The 16,315-nt window shown below is 41.0% G+C and overlaps 1 protein-coding gene across 2 annotated transcripts in view; it reads right to left on the reverse strand.

Annotated features, from left to right (window-relative positions):
• Positions 1–16,315, reverse strand: part of LARS2 (leucyl-tRNA synthetase 2, mitochondrial) — a 159,060-nt gene that overhangs the window by 128,125 nt on the left and 14,620 nt on the right. For both annotated transcript variants that reach the window (XM_032298038.1, XM_032298039.1), the window contains exons 4-5: positions 3,835–3,926; positions 1,753–1,813 (exon numbers count right to left, since the gene is read on the reverse strand). In XM_032298038.1, coding sequence (XP_032153929.1) covers positions 1,753–1,813; positions 3,835–3,926 — 153 coding nt within the window. The remainder of the gene's footprint in view (positions 1–1,752; positions 1,814–3,834; positions 3,927–16,315) is intronic.

The following is a 16,315-nucleotide window of genomic DNA, read 5'->3' on the forward strand; positions in this document are numbered from 1 at the left end:
CAGCAACTATCAGACAATGGTAGTAAAAGTGGTGATATATACCTACATCATTGCAATAGAGGTTCAAAATTCCTTATCTGAAATGTTATCAGCCAACGTGCTTCAGAATTAAGACTCTTTTGGAAATTAAAAGGAAATAGTGCATTTACGTAACTAGGTCTGGGATATTACTTGGTAATTTTACTATTCCTACAGTAAAATATATGAATATTCATTTAAAGTGAGATAAATATCAGTTCAGTTCAGGTTTTACAGTCAAATAAATTATGAAAAATTTTTCAGTTTTCAGAGCTTTCTGGACTTTGGATATGCACAAGGATTGAGAATTTGCATTTATAATAAAGAATCACTAGAATCTATCTAAATGTATAATAATAAGAAATAGCTTAAATACATTATGATATATTCATAAAACAAAAAACTGCTCAGCTATAAAAGAAGTCATTTTCAAATAGTTGAGATATAAAAATGTTCAAGACAAAAAATATATGCATATTGATTTGAATTTTATAAAAGTAAATTACATAAATGTTTATAATCCCAGAAAAAATGACTGCAAGGAACCATACGGAAATGTTAAATTAGCCACATTATGTTCTTTAAATACTTCTGTATTTTCTAATCCTCTGTGATGATTAGGAAAATAATCTAACAACTTCTAAGTCATTTCTAGTTGATATTCCCTTGCAGGACTAGGCTAGTTATCATTCTAGAGAGTTATTAAGTCCACCTTTGCCCTCGAGCAGTCTACACTCTCAACCTGAAAGAGCTCTGGCTAATACACAGTTCTCTGCCTGTGACTGTATTTCATTCTCTATGAGTGATTCCCTATTGGCACCCCAACAACTTGACTCTGGCATGAGGAAATAATAATTCAGGGCTTATTCAAATATGTTTGACTTTTGTGCTTTTTCACTATACTCATCAAATTTCAATCATTTAAGAAATTACTGGGGGAGGGATGAAGAGCTCTCATTGGATTTGTTCCCCTGCTTCTCATAAGGAAAAGGATATAAACTTGACGGGCCCAGCAATAAAAACCCCAATCATTTTGTGGAGTAAATGGGATGCTAAGAGGGACTGTGGCATTGGAAGGGGCCCTTTGTGGAAGAGACAAGCAACAGTCCATCTTACCCAACAGACGATTCTTCAATGCCTAAGGGTGGGCCTTTGGAGCTTCGAAGGGCCCAGTTCACAATGTGTTTGCAACACATGAGTGTTCCAAACGGCCAGGTGGTTTTCCATGAACTCCTCGTGGGTCTGGAATTTTCCGCTGATTTAATGTACAGTTTGAAAGTATCTAACACCAAAAGGTTGTATGTGACAAAATAACTATGGGTTGTTATGAGCCTCACTCTGAACTTGGAACAAAAGGTAAATAAATGGTCAACATCTAATCACCTCAAGGACCAGATGGGTTGATATCTAATCACTGTAACATAGATTCCAATAGTCTTTTAAAACTACTGCTAAGAACTAGAGAAATCCTTGTGCAAAGCGTTTGCCACACAGAAATCATAGCCAACTCTCAAGTTAAATATGACGTTTAACTCTCAGTTTAATCCCACAGAAAATTACTTGTTTGAAAGCAAATTATCCACTCAGGATACTCTTTTGACGAATGCTAATCCTTCCCTACTGCGTCCTGCCTCCCACCCTTACCTTCTCCCAACTCAAAGAGGAAGAAGAGTGCTCCATGCCATCAGGACCTTCCTTAAAATGACGACCTTTCAGGAAAAAGAGTCGACTTACCCTATCCCAGCTGAAGCAAAGGCCCAGTCGATCAAGCTGTTTCCTCATGTGTTTAATATTACTGTGAAACAACGGGGAAAACGTTTGGTTTTTAGAGGGGGGATTAAAGCCATACACAAACTACACTTTGAGAATGTAAAGGGAAACTGAAAAAAATCTAAATTATTCAAATGGGCTTTAAATGCTGCTTTACCCTGGCAGAAAAATTAACCACTAAGAATCAGCAAAAAATACCAACAGATTAGAAGACACCCATTATTTGGACACATACAGAATCCACCAGAAACTATAATGGTCTTTGGCCTTGAGGACTGCCCCTTCCCCTGGCTATTCAAATAAGCAACCCCTTTGAGATGTGCACTGCTGGCCCACCCACATGTCAACATTCAGCAAGCACTTAAGCCATATTATTTAAGCCACGCATTTATAAGTTTAAAAGTGTCTGAAAACAAAAGCCTTAATGTATAAATTGTGGGAATCCAAAATAAACCACATATTGCTTTGTTAATCAAAATCTAAATCCTAAAACCTAAAACTATCCACAATTTAGAAATAGGGAGACAAATGGGTAAACCAACATATAACATGAAATAAATCAATCCTTTTCTCCTTCCTTCTTTTTTTTAAAGAGGAAGGACTAATTCATTTCCACTGCATCCTCTTTTAGTTTCTAGCAGACTAAAAATATGAAAAGCCATGAAAAGGTCCTCTGTATAATATCTGATTAGCCAATGACAGCTTATTTAATTGAAGGCCCTATGCTAAGCGTTTTGCAGAAGAATGCTTAATCTTTATCCAATCACATGGGATAGGAACTATGACTATCCCTCTTCTACAGATAAGTAAACTGAAGCACAGAGAAGTTAAGTAATTTGCTCAAGGTGATCTGCTGGCAAGAAGGGAAGGCAGAATTTGCACCTAGCTACCCTGGTTCAGGGGCCATCATCTTACCACTATTCTCTAGTAAAATGGCTGGCAAACTTTAAAAGGGCCAAATGATGAATGCTTTCAGCTTCGTGAGCCAATCAGTCTCTATCACAAGTACTCAGCTCTGCCAGTGTCTCACGAAAGCAGACATGGTCAATACAAATGGATTTGACTGTGTTCCAATAAAACTTGATTTACAGAAACCAGTAGGGCCAGATTTAGACCACAGGCCATAGTTTGCCAACTCCTGGTCTAGCTTATATCAAACATAAACCATGTTTGATCCATTTTATTTGAATCATTTCCTCCATTTTTAAAAATCACTCCCATTAATCTAGAATTAAACATTACTAGAAAAGTAGAAACTAGCAGTTAGGAAGGAAAAAAGAGACCTGGATAACACAGTATGAACGGAAGTACAGTAGATGTTTTTACAGTGTATCCTTGCATAAGCTAGAACAGAGAGGTCAGGCTGGGCACAGGCCCTGGAACTGCCCTTCCACGTCTCTAAGGGGTGACATGGGGAAGGGTCCCCAGGCCTTTGTGAAATGAGCTGATACAGTGGGCCCAGAGGATTCCGCAAAGTTCTAGGGTGAGGCCCTCAGGACCTTGGCAGGAGGGAGAGAAATGAGCACCACTGGCCCATGTGTAGTGAAGGCTGAGGCTTGGGTGGGATTTGGAGTGCGTCCGCCTTGGAGAAAGCCACACCCAGAATACAGTGGCCCTATATTTCTACATGGAATGCCTAAGTTCCTCTTACTTCTGAATGGTGAAGGCAAAAAATAAACTGAATTTTCAGAGGAAATTATAATGTAGTATTCGGATATGGTAAAACTACAATCTTGAAGACCAGAAGCATTATAGAAATTTAACAAATGCAACCCTCTTCTTTTTCCTACCGAATGTAAATACTCAAGGAAAATAACTGTAAATAACAAAGCATCAAAATGAACACATGAATAAATATCCAAAACCCTCTGAATATTTCTTAGATAAGAGTACAATGCGTTAAAAGACAAATAACAATATATGCAACCCTATTTATCTCTTGGTATGCTGCAGTGTTGTTTGCTGTGCTATTTTTATGCACAGGCTAAAAAAATTTTTTTTAAGGTTTTTGTATGCAAGAGTTTGAATATGCCTGAAAACACTTACCTTTGCGTCCAGCTTTCTGGATGCAGATTCCTCTCGATCGCGGCATTTTCAGCAGGCAGTCCAAAAGCATCCCATCCCATGGGGTTGATGACCTAGAACCCAAAAGAGAAACAACCATGGCAAATCACTAAGAACTCCATAATCTCTTCTAGGCCAAACTCAGCACTCTCTCCTGCTAACGTGTCTTATCCTTTGCTAGATGATTTCAGGCTATGCATCTGACAGCCAGCTGGCTACCTATGACATAAACATGGAAGACAATTTAGAAGGTTATATGCCAAAGCACCAGTAAGTTACCTCTGAGGAGGTGTTTTCGTGAGTGCTTATTTTCTTCTTCTTTTCTGTGGTCTCTGTATTGAATCTAAATTGTTTTTCTGAAATTACAGAGTTTCTTTCAGTTTCAAATATATGTATATATAAAATGTACAGGCTTTCAAAATGCTCATGTCATGTCAGTATTTTCCATTTAAGGAGCTGTGATGTCCAGTATGGCAGCTACTAGCCACACATAGCTATTACATTTAAACTTAATTAAGTAAAATAAAAAAGGTAGTTCTTCAGTCTCACCAGCCACCTTTCAAGTGTGCAACAGACACATGTGACTGGTGGACACTGAACCACAGAGCGCAGATATTGGATATTCAAATCATGGCAGAAAGCCCTGCTGGACGGCGCCGCAGAAGACATGCATAATTTGTGCTGGACAGCCACAGTGGTGGCTCTCAGCAGTCCCAGCTCTACCCAGACCTAAGAAAGTCCATCTCAACACTCCTCTGTGGCCCAGGCCTGTCCCTTTCTCACGGCTTGCCTGAGTCCAGCACACAGTCCCTTTTAATGAACATCATTCAGAACCCTGTTCCAGCTTGCTCCAGACACGAGAGTTTCACACTTCTTTCTTTTATCTCTCTTCCCTGATTGAGGCAACACTCTTCTGAAAAGCCCACTCCCCATTTCTTCCTGAGGTTAATCCCTTTCTTTTTCTTTTCTCCAAGACAGTGTCTCACTCTGTCACCCAGATTGGAGTGTCTCCTGGGTTCAAGCAATTCTCCCACCTCAGCCTCCCAAATAGCTGGGATTACAGGCGTGCACCACCATGCCCAGATTGAAGTTCACCTCTTTCTTCCCTACCAGTAAGGAGTGGAACCTCCCATCCCTATGCAAACAGCCAGATAGATGAAAACTAAGAAAAATACACAGGAACACAGCAGAAAAGGTGTTCCAGAGAATAACTTTTAAGACTGGATAAAAGTCAGCATTTATATTAATTTCTAGAATAGCCCCCCCACCTCTCTCTCTCTCTCTCTCTCTCTCTCTATATATATATATATATATATATATTTTTTTTTTTTTTTTTTTTTTTTAAGACAGAGTCTTGCTCTGTTGCCCAGGCTGGAGTGCAATGGCACGATCTCAGTAGCTGGTATTACAGGCACACACCACCTCGCCCGGCTAATTTTTGTATTTTTAGTAGAGATAAGATTTTGCTACGTTGGCCAGGCTGGTCTCAAACTCCTGGCCTCAAGTGGTCCACCCCCCTCGGCCTCCCAAAATGCTGGGATTACAGGAGTGAGTCACCCAGTCTGGCCTAAAATAGCCAATACTTTTAAATTATTGCAAACCACTAGCTATGCTTTTGGTATAAGAAATGCTCCACGTGTAGGTTCCTCTTTTCCCCATTTTCATTATCTGTAAAGTGGATGATAACATAACTATCTCATTAGATCTCTGTGAGGATTAAATGAGATAATATAAGAAAAGTGCCGAGAACAATGCCTGCCATGCAGTAACGTGCTGTATACAATGTTGGCCACTACTATTATTATTTCTAAAGAGTTCTGCTCTCTAATCACCTTCTAGAAGATACTTTCATTCTCCAAAGAACAAGGAATCACAAATCTTCAAGCACAAAGAAGCTTTTGAGATATATCCTCCACTCTTATTTGACGGCTCAAGCAACTGCGGTCCAGCAGGAGTGAGCAGCCTGGAGGCAATTACGTTAAGCAAGCACAGGCCAGTAAGGCGTTCTTGTCTCCAAGTAAGTGGCCAGTTACAGCTGAGCTGGCGGCTTCACTAGCACGTTCTCTCAAACTAACTGCATGCCATGAGCAGGAAAAATGGTTTGACACATCTGCTGTGGCATCAGGGACAGTCTTGCCAGGCTCCCTGCCCTTGTCAGGAAAGACACCCTGTTTCCAAAATTCAGTCCCCTACCACCCTCTGAAACTGAATCTAGCCACAAAAACCACAGACACCACTTCTTTCTGAAGCCTGCCTGTAGGGAAGGAATGACCAAGAAGACTCTGATATTTCTATTACAGCAAATAGCCCATTCTAGTTGACCCTCTTATTTCCTATCAAGTTCATGGTCTGTCAACCTGGGGTAAGTTTTTGTTTTGCTAACTTTTTTTTTTTAAAGAGTCAGGGTCTTGTTTGGTTGCCCAGGCTGGAGTGCAGTGGCACCACGATCAGCTCACTGTAACCTTGAACTCCTGGCTGCAAGCTATCGTTCTGCCTCCCAAAGTGCCATGATTACAGGCATAAGCCACTGCCCCCGGCTTCTTACTTTGTTTTTGGTCATGCAGTGAAGCGGGGCTTATGCTCACACACATTTCCTCAGGATAACGACGAATACTCAGACGCATGTCCTGGCACCACCTCACCACACACATATGTCAGAATGGGACATTTTCAAAGAAATTGGTCTCGTTTTCTTCCATAATTACATGTTCACTGTCATTTGGTAAGTAGAAGAAAATAAGACTCACCTGTTATTCTACCAGACAGCCATACATACCAGTTACATGTGGTAAATTTTACCCAATATTTAAAAATTGAAATTGATTTATGTATTTTTTATCTCCTGTTTTTTCACTGTACATGATAGCAATGCATCCTGTTAGTGACTGCTTTGAATGGCCTGCTGTATTTAACTGTTTTCCTAATAGTTCGTTCCATTTTTCACCATTATAAAAAAAGGCCAGGATGAACATTCTTGGGCATAAATCTTTGTATATACACTTAACATTTCCTTTAGAAAAATTTCTAGAAGTGCAACTACAGAGTAAAAGGGTATGAAAAAATTTAAGACGTTTGACATATACAGCCAAATGGCATCCCCAGAAAGACTGTGGCAAACCACACTTCCGCCTGCATATGAGCACCCAGAGTTTTCTTCCGTCTTTATGTCCAGCACAAGGACTCTCCTAGGTACACACTAGTACCACCCATGGGCTACCTCTGCCTCAGGTCCCATAAGCACTTACACTTCAAAGTGTCCCAAGCTACATGGATCTTGCAATCCCAGTGGCCAGATCTGTTCTCTCCTAAGCCCCTGTCTTAGCAGGCAGCAGCAAGAGAACAGGCATACCCCTTCCAGTGGTTGCAGCCACTTACCTTAAAGACATACTTCCACCATGCACATTAATACTCTTTAAGTTTTTAGTAGTCTGATGAAATAATTCCATATAAAGAACTGAGACCATCTCTCTAAGAGAGAGCTGCTCTTACTCCTTTGGCTACTGAATAGGAAATGCTAACAAAGGCTTGTTCTCCAGAAGCCTGTGGGGTTTGAGGGCAAAGGTCCTAAATCCAAGTCTGCCAGTTTAGTATCAGTGGAGCCTGAGGCACATGACTCACTTATTCTGAGTCTCAACTGTAAATGGTGACTGAACGCAACTACCTTGAATTATTGAGCACGGTATGTGCATGATGTCTGCGGTGCATCTAGCATGGTCCCCAATGCAGCACAGGCATTCGATCAACAGCAGCACTTGCTGCTGTGGCCGCTGCTGCCATCTGCTTCCTTAATCTTTAGCATCTCACATCACCGGTTCCTTGCCACAATTTCAGCCTCCATCTATTTGGCCGCATTTAATATAGTTGCTTTATGACAACAGGATGGAAGATATTTATACCTGAATCTCACAAATATCCTCACACATCCATGTACATTGCTAAGGGTGGGTTACTTCTGACAATCCTCAGCAGAAGGTTGGTACCAGGCACTCCAGGTAAAAAGTTCTTACCCAAACCAAACTGACCACGCAGGCTCAAAGGGCCAGTCAAGTACTTGGCCCCCCTTTTCAGTAAAAGAGGCCCAGCAGTTCTTCTTTCCTGAATAATTAAATGATTCACATCAGGTGCTTTGATTAAAAGCAGCCCAGCTGGTTCTTGCTACAGCTGATTGGACCAGGAGCAGTCCATCAGCAGAAGGCAGCCATCTGTGTGCACTAGAAGGATGGGCCTGTCTCCAACTGCCCCAGGCAAGGACTCTGCCCTACAGTAGACTTTGCCAAGTTGAAGGTGGTGGTGGATGTGACCCACGCACAGCTGCTATCTGGGAGGGATATGTGCTTAGTGAACAAGCAGTCCTGTGGGCCTCTCAGGCTTGCTGCTGTCCCAGGGGAGGCTGGCTTGCCACTTCCTAGACTGTATTTCCCTATCCTGGGAGTCTGGGAAGTCTGGGAAACCTTGGATTTCTAAGCTGAGACGCTCCCAAGCTACTATCTTCAATTCCTGCATTCCCACCGTCCTGAGGTCAGTCAGAACAGGCTGCTTTTCTTTCCACTTAATTGATGTTTTTTCAAATTACAAACATAATACAAGCTTAATTTAACAAATGAAACGGCACAATACAATGATAAATAAAGGCAAAGTTGATTTTTATCTCCTGGCCACTACTTGTCAATGACGTAACCAGTAACACCAGCCTTCGTTTCCTTCCACATCTGTATCCCCACTCAAACACATATATACAAACATATGTACACATATACAGAAGCCTGCTTATTTATCTTCATGAAAATAGAACCTTTACAGAGAAAAGGGAATGCCTTACACACTCTTGGTGCAAGCGTAAATTGGTTCAACCATTGTGGGAAGTGGTGTAGGGATTCTTCAAAGAGCTGAAAACAGAATTACTGTTTGACCCAGCAATCCCATTAAGGGGTATGTATCCAAAGGATTATAAATTGTTCTGTCACATGAACACATGTACATGTATGTTCACTGCAACACTATTCACAATAGCAAAGACATGGATTCAACCTAAATGCCCATCAATGGTAGACTAGATAAAGAAAATGTGGTACATATATACTGTAGAATACTATGCAGCCATAAAAAAGAACAAAATCACATCCTCTGCAACAACATGGATGGAGCTGGAGGCCATTATCCTCAGCAAACTAATTCAGGCCAGAAAACAAACACCACATGTTCTCACTTGTAAGTGGGAGCTAAATGATGAGAACAAACGGACACAAAGGGGAACCACAGACACTGGGGCCCACCTGAGGGTGGAGGGAGAGGAGCAGAAAAAATAACTATTGAGTACTAGGCTCAGTACCTAAGTCACAAAATAATCTGGGTTAAACCCTGTGGCATGAGTTTACCTATATAACCTGCATGTGTACCCCTGAACCTAAAATAAAAATTTTTTTTAAGTTAAAAAGATTAGTTAAGAAAGAGAAAGAGCTGGGCGTGGTGGCTCAAGCCTGTAATCCCAGTACTTTGGGAGGCCGAGGCAGGTGGATCACAAGGTCAAGAGATCGAGACCATCCTGGTCAACATGGTGAAACCCTGTCTCTACTAAAAATACAAAACATTAGCTGGGCATGGTGGCGCGTGCTTGTAATCCCAGCTACTCAGGAGGCTGAGGCAGGAGAATTGCCTGAACCCAGGAGGCGGAGGTTGTGGTGAGCCGAGATCGCGCCATTGCACTCCAGCCTGGGTAACAAGAGTGAAACTCCGTTTCAAAAAAAAAAAAAGAAAGAAAATAGAAATGATTATACACATTATTTTATGGTCTTTTTTCATTTAACATTATATCAGGACATCTGTATAAAATATGTATGTGTGCATATATGTCTTTTCTAAATATTCTAACATTCCCTGAAAATATCTATTCTATGCAGTTTTAAGAAACTGACTGGATATATTCCAATCCAGTTGAGACCTGAGGTCTCCTTTCCTCTTACTAAATGTGGCAGACCCAAAATGTTTCATCCTCTCAAACAGCAACTTCCCCTTCCAGGAAACTGTTCTGCGTCCAACTTGATATAGTGCTAGTGCAAACTGCCAATCTTAAAAACCCACCCCGCTGGCTACAGAAGGAAGCAAGTGCCAGAATCCTTCTCCAGACAGTTCTAGGCTTGTCCGGAGTAAGGCAGAATGCTGGAGGAGGAGACTCTCTTTTCTCCTTGGTCAGAAGCCATAAGGGCTTCACGTGGCTCTGCCCTCAGCTTGCAGAAAATAAAGCTGGCACATGGAGAGAAGCAGAAATAGGAAATGGAGAGGCTGAAGAAATTGATATACTTCAAGGACCTCGTCCCAATCCCCAGTGGGCCCAGCTCCTACAACTCCCTTTGATTCTGTGAGCCTCCAGATCTGTAAAAACAAAGCCTCCCTTTTTGCTTCAGCTGGTCTAAGCTGGGTTTTAGTCCATGGTAGCCAAGAATCATGCTAAAACAAACACTGTTTAGGCTACAATTTTCACTTGAATATTGCTTGATTCATAGATGACAAACATTCTTCTGTATTTGCTGCTAAGCTTTGCAATTGTTTTTCTTTTTAAATTTCAAGAGTTAAAAAAAAAAAATCCAATGCTGCGGATATAGGCAATATTACTAGAAAGTTCTGTAATACTTCCAAGGACAACACCTGAGCATCTTCCAGCTGTGCTTTAAATTCTCCTAGGGCTGTGTCATTGGCAGAATAATGTAACTGTTGTGTAACTGTTCCACTAGAAAGAGGAAAACTTAATTACCACTTGGTTTCTTTGTTAAAACTGCCAAAATGGCACCAATTCAATGTTTCTGCCTATTAGCATTCTGTTAAGTGCCGTCCATATTTTTAAATAAAGGCAATACAGAGACTGTCACAAAAACCAGCCTAGATTTACATAATATACTTATTCATTTCTATTTTTGTTTTCAGATAGAATTAACATGGAAAGATATTCTTAGCTTACATGTTAGCTAAGCTGTCTGTGAAAATAAAGTTAGAAAAATTTTAAAGTTTCTTAATACTTCATATTCTTACCAAAAATTAACATCAACAAAAACAAATGTTTGCCCTAGACAGAATAGCAGAATCAGATTGTGGGAAGGGCCTTTTGCATCTTGAAGTCAGAATCGTTCTTCCCACCATGAGCCAGAGCACTGGAATAAATGTCTCTGTGAGCCAAATTTCTACAAGCTTGGAAAGGGTTTCATCACTTCTATACCCTGGGTTCCCAGAGCCCAGTGACCAAGTGCAAAGCTCACTTTTGTTCTATGATTCACCACTGTCAAGGGGGAAACAAAGTGAAGACCTACAACAGGATCACAAAATACCAAAGCTTGTCTCTTCCCCCACAGAGAGCAGCTTCTAAGCTCTCTGTGACCTATTTATGTGAAAGACACCTTTCCCAACTTTGTACATGTCTCAGGCACTGTTCAGATCAAATACCTCTAGATACATGGTGTACTTTCTTGCTTTTGATTTCTCTATGGCCAAGACTGTCCATTCACTGGAAGAACTACAAACTCTCCTTTTAGGTTTTAAAATTCAAATTCCTTTCTTTCTATCACCATTACTTATTTTAATCCATCCACAGTTGGAAAAGTAACCGAAATGAACTTATAGCTCACATGTGCTAACTAGGCAATTTACCCCCACCTCCCACCAAAAAAAATTATTGGCATCTCTATTTATACATTTGAGCCCACCTGAACTCTCTCAACTTCCTAGAAGTTAAATTCTTGGACATGAGTGCGTTCTGCAGCTTCAGAACAGTTTTTCCATGTTTTTGATTGTTAAAAACATCTACTGAAAATATACTTTGAAATATGTATCATGTCAATTTGGGAAGATAGGAATGTGACATCACAGAGGGTGGCAGAAGACTACTAATCATAATTTTGAAATAATAAATGTAAAACTATTCAGAGATGGAATCAAGAAAAAGTATCAGTAGCTATAACTTGGAAATCCATAAAATAAACTTCCAAAGTCTGAAAAACCATCATTTCCACCTGGTTCATATAACAAATACTCTACATATTTAATGTTGAGTGGGAAGCCAAGGAAACGGTGAATCTACCAGCCATTTGGAAAAGCAGACATTACCATAATCTCTAGACTGCAGAGACAAAGTGAGAAAGCAGAGTTTGAGCAGAAGCTCAAACAGGCTAGACTGCCCTGATGGACTGGATTAGTGAAAACCAAACCAGGGCAGTGAGACAGAGAGAGAGAGAGAGAGAGAGAGAGAGAGAGAAATTTTCTGGCCTCTCCTTTCCTCCTGTCCTCCAATGCTACCAGGATTTCCTATTGTTCAAAACCAGGAGGATGCCAGCTTGGGAACCTGACCTGCAGGGGTCAGCCCTTCTGTCACGCAAAAAGCAAGGGATGGATGTAGCAGCAAACTGGTCAAGGACCAGCACAAGAACACCAGCAGGACTGCATAACCTGCCTCACTTTGAGATCAGGGAGGAGTGGGGGTCAGCTATTACCATGAAAGACAAGGAGTTACTGATTAGAGGCAAACACAGGGGTCAGGGCCCTGGTCAGGAGGTGAGGCCGGGCAGCCACATGGCCAAGGCATACCCTGGTGGGTCCTTCTGCCCTCCCCTGCCCTGCTCCACGGTGGACCTTGGTGTCTGGGGTTGGCAGGCAGGATGGATAGCAAGCAAACCAAAAGATGCAGAAGAAAGGGATGCAGGAGAAAACACAGTTCCATACAACATAGAGAGAAGGCTCTAAAGGCATATAACCTGCAGAATGCCAGAGGTTATCGCCTGGAGGGGTCTGATGCAGAAATGGGTGCCCAAAGGGGACTACAGCCTTATCTATGTTGTATTTCGTTTTCTTATAGGTAGAATAAGGAACTTTACGTATACTTTTAAAATATATTTTTAAAAGAAAACATTATTTTAAAGAGGCAAAGAGATAGTTGTTTATCCGACCCAGGAAGTAAGACCGAGTAGAGTTTGGAGACGGAAGGGAAGGAAGCCCAGGCAGCTGGTCATCTGCCTTCCCAGCAGAGAGGGAAGCAGCATAACTGTTACTATGAAAGGGCCAACCAGTTCCCTACGGATGACCAGCTTTCCCTCCCTTTCATCAAAACAAAATTTCATATTTGAAACCAATTCAGCTTCTAATTGAGAGCAACCATGGTTACTGCTTCTCCAAAAACTGCTATTTTCAGAGTGTCGTGGTGTCTTTGGAGTATGTTCAACACTTCTCATTTCCAAGAAATGAGAAACACAATATTTAATTTTGTTTAGCAAGTGTAATAACTCACCATTATTATGGATTGGGGATAAAAATCAAGCAAATACTTCAGATTATAAAAACCAAATGACAGTACCTAGACCCAAAGCAGCAGACCTCCTCTGGGAACGTGGAGGGATATGACAGGGAGATCAGTCAGCCACTTTCCAATCAAGGCACTGGACCAGCAGTTCATTCTCTCCTTCGAATGACACCTGAGAGAATAAGCCCTGGAAATTCACTGTCTACTTTCAGATGCTACAGAGATTTGCCAATTTGAAAACTAAACGCCATGCTATGCACTCTCTGGGCACTTCATAAACACTGACTGACTGACTGGCAAACTGAAAACTGATGGAACGTACATTATCATTTACTTGCTAAGAACTTCCCTTGCTTCCTGATATTTGTGGATGATTATATTATGATTACGCAGCTGCTAGACACATAGCCTCAATTTTCTTCCTCCTCCGCAGTGAATAGCAAAAAGGCCCAAGCAGAAAACTCTTCTACTTGGGTAATGCCTGGTGGCTTTTTGCCTGAGACAAATTAGTTCAAGCCCAACTCTGTGAGGGGGACTTGGCACCTTGATGCTTTTATCACCCGGCTTCTGGACCAGAAGGTGCTGGGGAGACCAGCCGAAGTGGGAGGTGGGGAATTTTATTTTCCAACCATCTGTGCATACAACATATGAAAACACAACAAAATCACCATATGGAGCTAAGTTTCAAATATGTCATCAGACATTCCATGAGTTTAAGAAGAAATCAATTGGCAGTGCAGCCTCGTCTGACTACTGAAAGAGAATAATTTATCTCTGGCTTCAAATGGCCCCCACTCAAACTTCCAAACCTCAGGACTCTCTTATTATTGCTACTATTAATTGGGCTACACTTGAAAATTTGCATATTGTTTTTAGAGGGTTTTCTCAGGGATCATCTGACATACACAAACCTCACAACAAATCCATGATGTGGGTAGGTCAGACATCGTCATTGCTTTGACTAACACCCTGTTTCCTAATTGATTTATCAACCTCAACCCACCTGCCCCTCCATGTACACAGTCCACATCTAATCTGTGTGTGTCTGCTCAGCTGCTTGTGACCTTTAGCTTTCTTCTCATTTCAATGGGATATGTTTTTGAACCTAGAGAACCATGTCCATTTGGTACTGTGGAGCATCCGATCCCACTCATCTAAGTGCCAAATCTAGAAGAGCACTTATATCAGAACCACCTGAAATGCTTATTTAGATGCCAATTCCTGAGCCTCACCAAGGACTATCTGGCAATGTGCCTTTTTAGCAAACTCTTCAGGGGATCATTACGCACCCTAAGATTTAAGAATCACTGACACACAAGAGAAATGTTTACAGAGCATAAATGGTTGGATGCCAAACTTGTTGGCAACAACTTCATGCTCTGGGCAATGTTTCTGAAATTCCACAGGCTCAAATTGAGAGGTCTGCTAGTCTCCCTGATGGCTTCTAAATGTACACTTTTACATCAATAATTTTTAAAAAGATTACCCAAGATAAGAATATTCTGGATCATCTAGATCACCTTAGGTGGTGGTCACTAGAGCTGTTGACAAACATTCTGAACCTCCTCATCATCCTGGCATGTGGTGGGAATACTCTTTACCCTCTTTGAGGTTGGATGTGGCCATGTCAGTGGAAGTGACCTGAGTCCAAGTGGAAGATTTAAGAGCCAATGGGAATTCACGATACCCCCTTCTCCCAGTCACGGAGATGGAGAGGCACTCACTGAGATAACAACAGCCATCATCCAAGTCCTGACTACCTTGAACAGTGTCCTCCTGCTAGGCATGTGGCAAAAGCAAGAAATGAAATTTTGTTGTTTAAGCCACTGAGATTTGGGGATTATTATAGCAGCATGGTTTAACTCTTCCTGAATGACAACCTGATCACCAAGAACTGGCACGTGAACTGGGTGTCTGGGGTTGCTTTTCTGTTTATAATGAATGATCTAAATGTCAAGTAATCATCTAGAATGACACTGTTTAACTTTTAATTCAATATTTACCAAACCCAAGGATTTTGTCATGGGGACATGTGAGTTCTAAAGTTTGAGAAACATTATTGTGGGCTATATATACACAATGAACACTTAGTCCAGACTTAAACAAAGGAGTTGTATGCTTTTAAAAACATCCATTGAATCAATTAACTCAAATAGTTGAGGCTTATCAGATTATAAACTCCTTGGGAACAAAGGACCTTATAGGCTATAGACCTAAAAGCATGTTAGTTACATTTGACCATTAAAAACTTGAAATGATGATTGAGTGTGGTGGCTCATGCCTATAATCCTAGCACTTTGGGAGGCCAAGATGAGAAGATTGCTTGAGGCCAGGAGTTTGAGACCAGCCTAGTCAACATAGTGAGACCCCATCTTGCATAAAGAAAAATTAAAAAAAAAAAAAAAGAAAAAGAAAAAACAAACAAAAAAACTTGACATGCCAGCACAAAAAAAGTTAGAAACACCTTCTCTCCCACTGAGAAGCTTATATTATTGGGCAGATAAAACAACATGTAGAGGACATATAGACTTCCCCAAATTTAGTTTGTGGTTCTACAAGTGCTAAACTATTTCTTAACAAATGTGAACTGGAGAATTGAGGGATGGGTTTATGGTAGAAGCAAAAATTTAAATGGACCTTGAAAAATAGCAAGGACTGGCCAGGCACAATGGCTCATGCCTGTAATCTCAGCACTTTGGGAGGCTAAGGTGGGCAGATCACCTGAGGTTAGGAGTTCGAGACCAGCCTGGCTAACATGGTGAAAGGCTGTCGCTACTAAAAATATAAAAATTAGCTGGCACGGTGGCACACACCTGTAATCCCAGCTATTCAGGAGGCTGAGGCAGGAGAATCACTTGAACCTGGGAGGCAGAGATCATGCCAATGCTCTCTAGCCTGGGTGACAGAGCAGGACTCCGTCTCAAAAAAAAAAAAAAAAAAAAGAAGAAAAATAGCAAGGATTTACTTTTACTAATAGAGAACAATGAGAGGCACTCTTAGAAGGACATATGTAAGTAAAAAACCACAGAGGTGAAAATGAGGGAGTGGGTAAATAAAAAAGAGAAGACAGTCCAGAAGTGAATCTGAGATAGGATGGACAAATTTCTTGAAAAACACAACTTCTTAAAACTGATACAGAAGGAAACAGAAGATACAAATAGCCCTATGTCCATAAAGAAATGAATT

This window comes from Sapajus apella, unplaced genomic scaffold, assembly GCF_009761245.1.
Source record: "Sapajus apella isolate SASKATOON/1434 unplaced genomic scaffold, GSC_monkey_1.0 scaffold38, whole genome shotgun sequence".
In the NCBI taxonomy this organism is placed as follows: domain Eukaryota; kingdom Metazoa; phylum Chordata; class Mammalia; order Primates; family Cebidae; genus Sapajus; species Sapajus apella.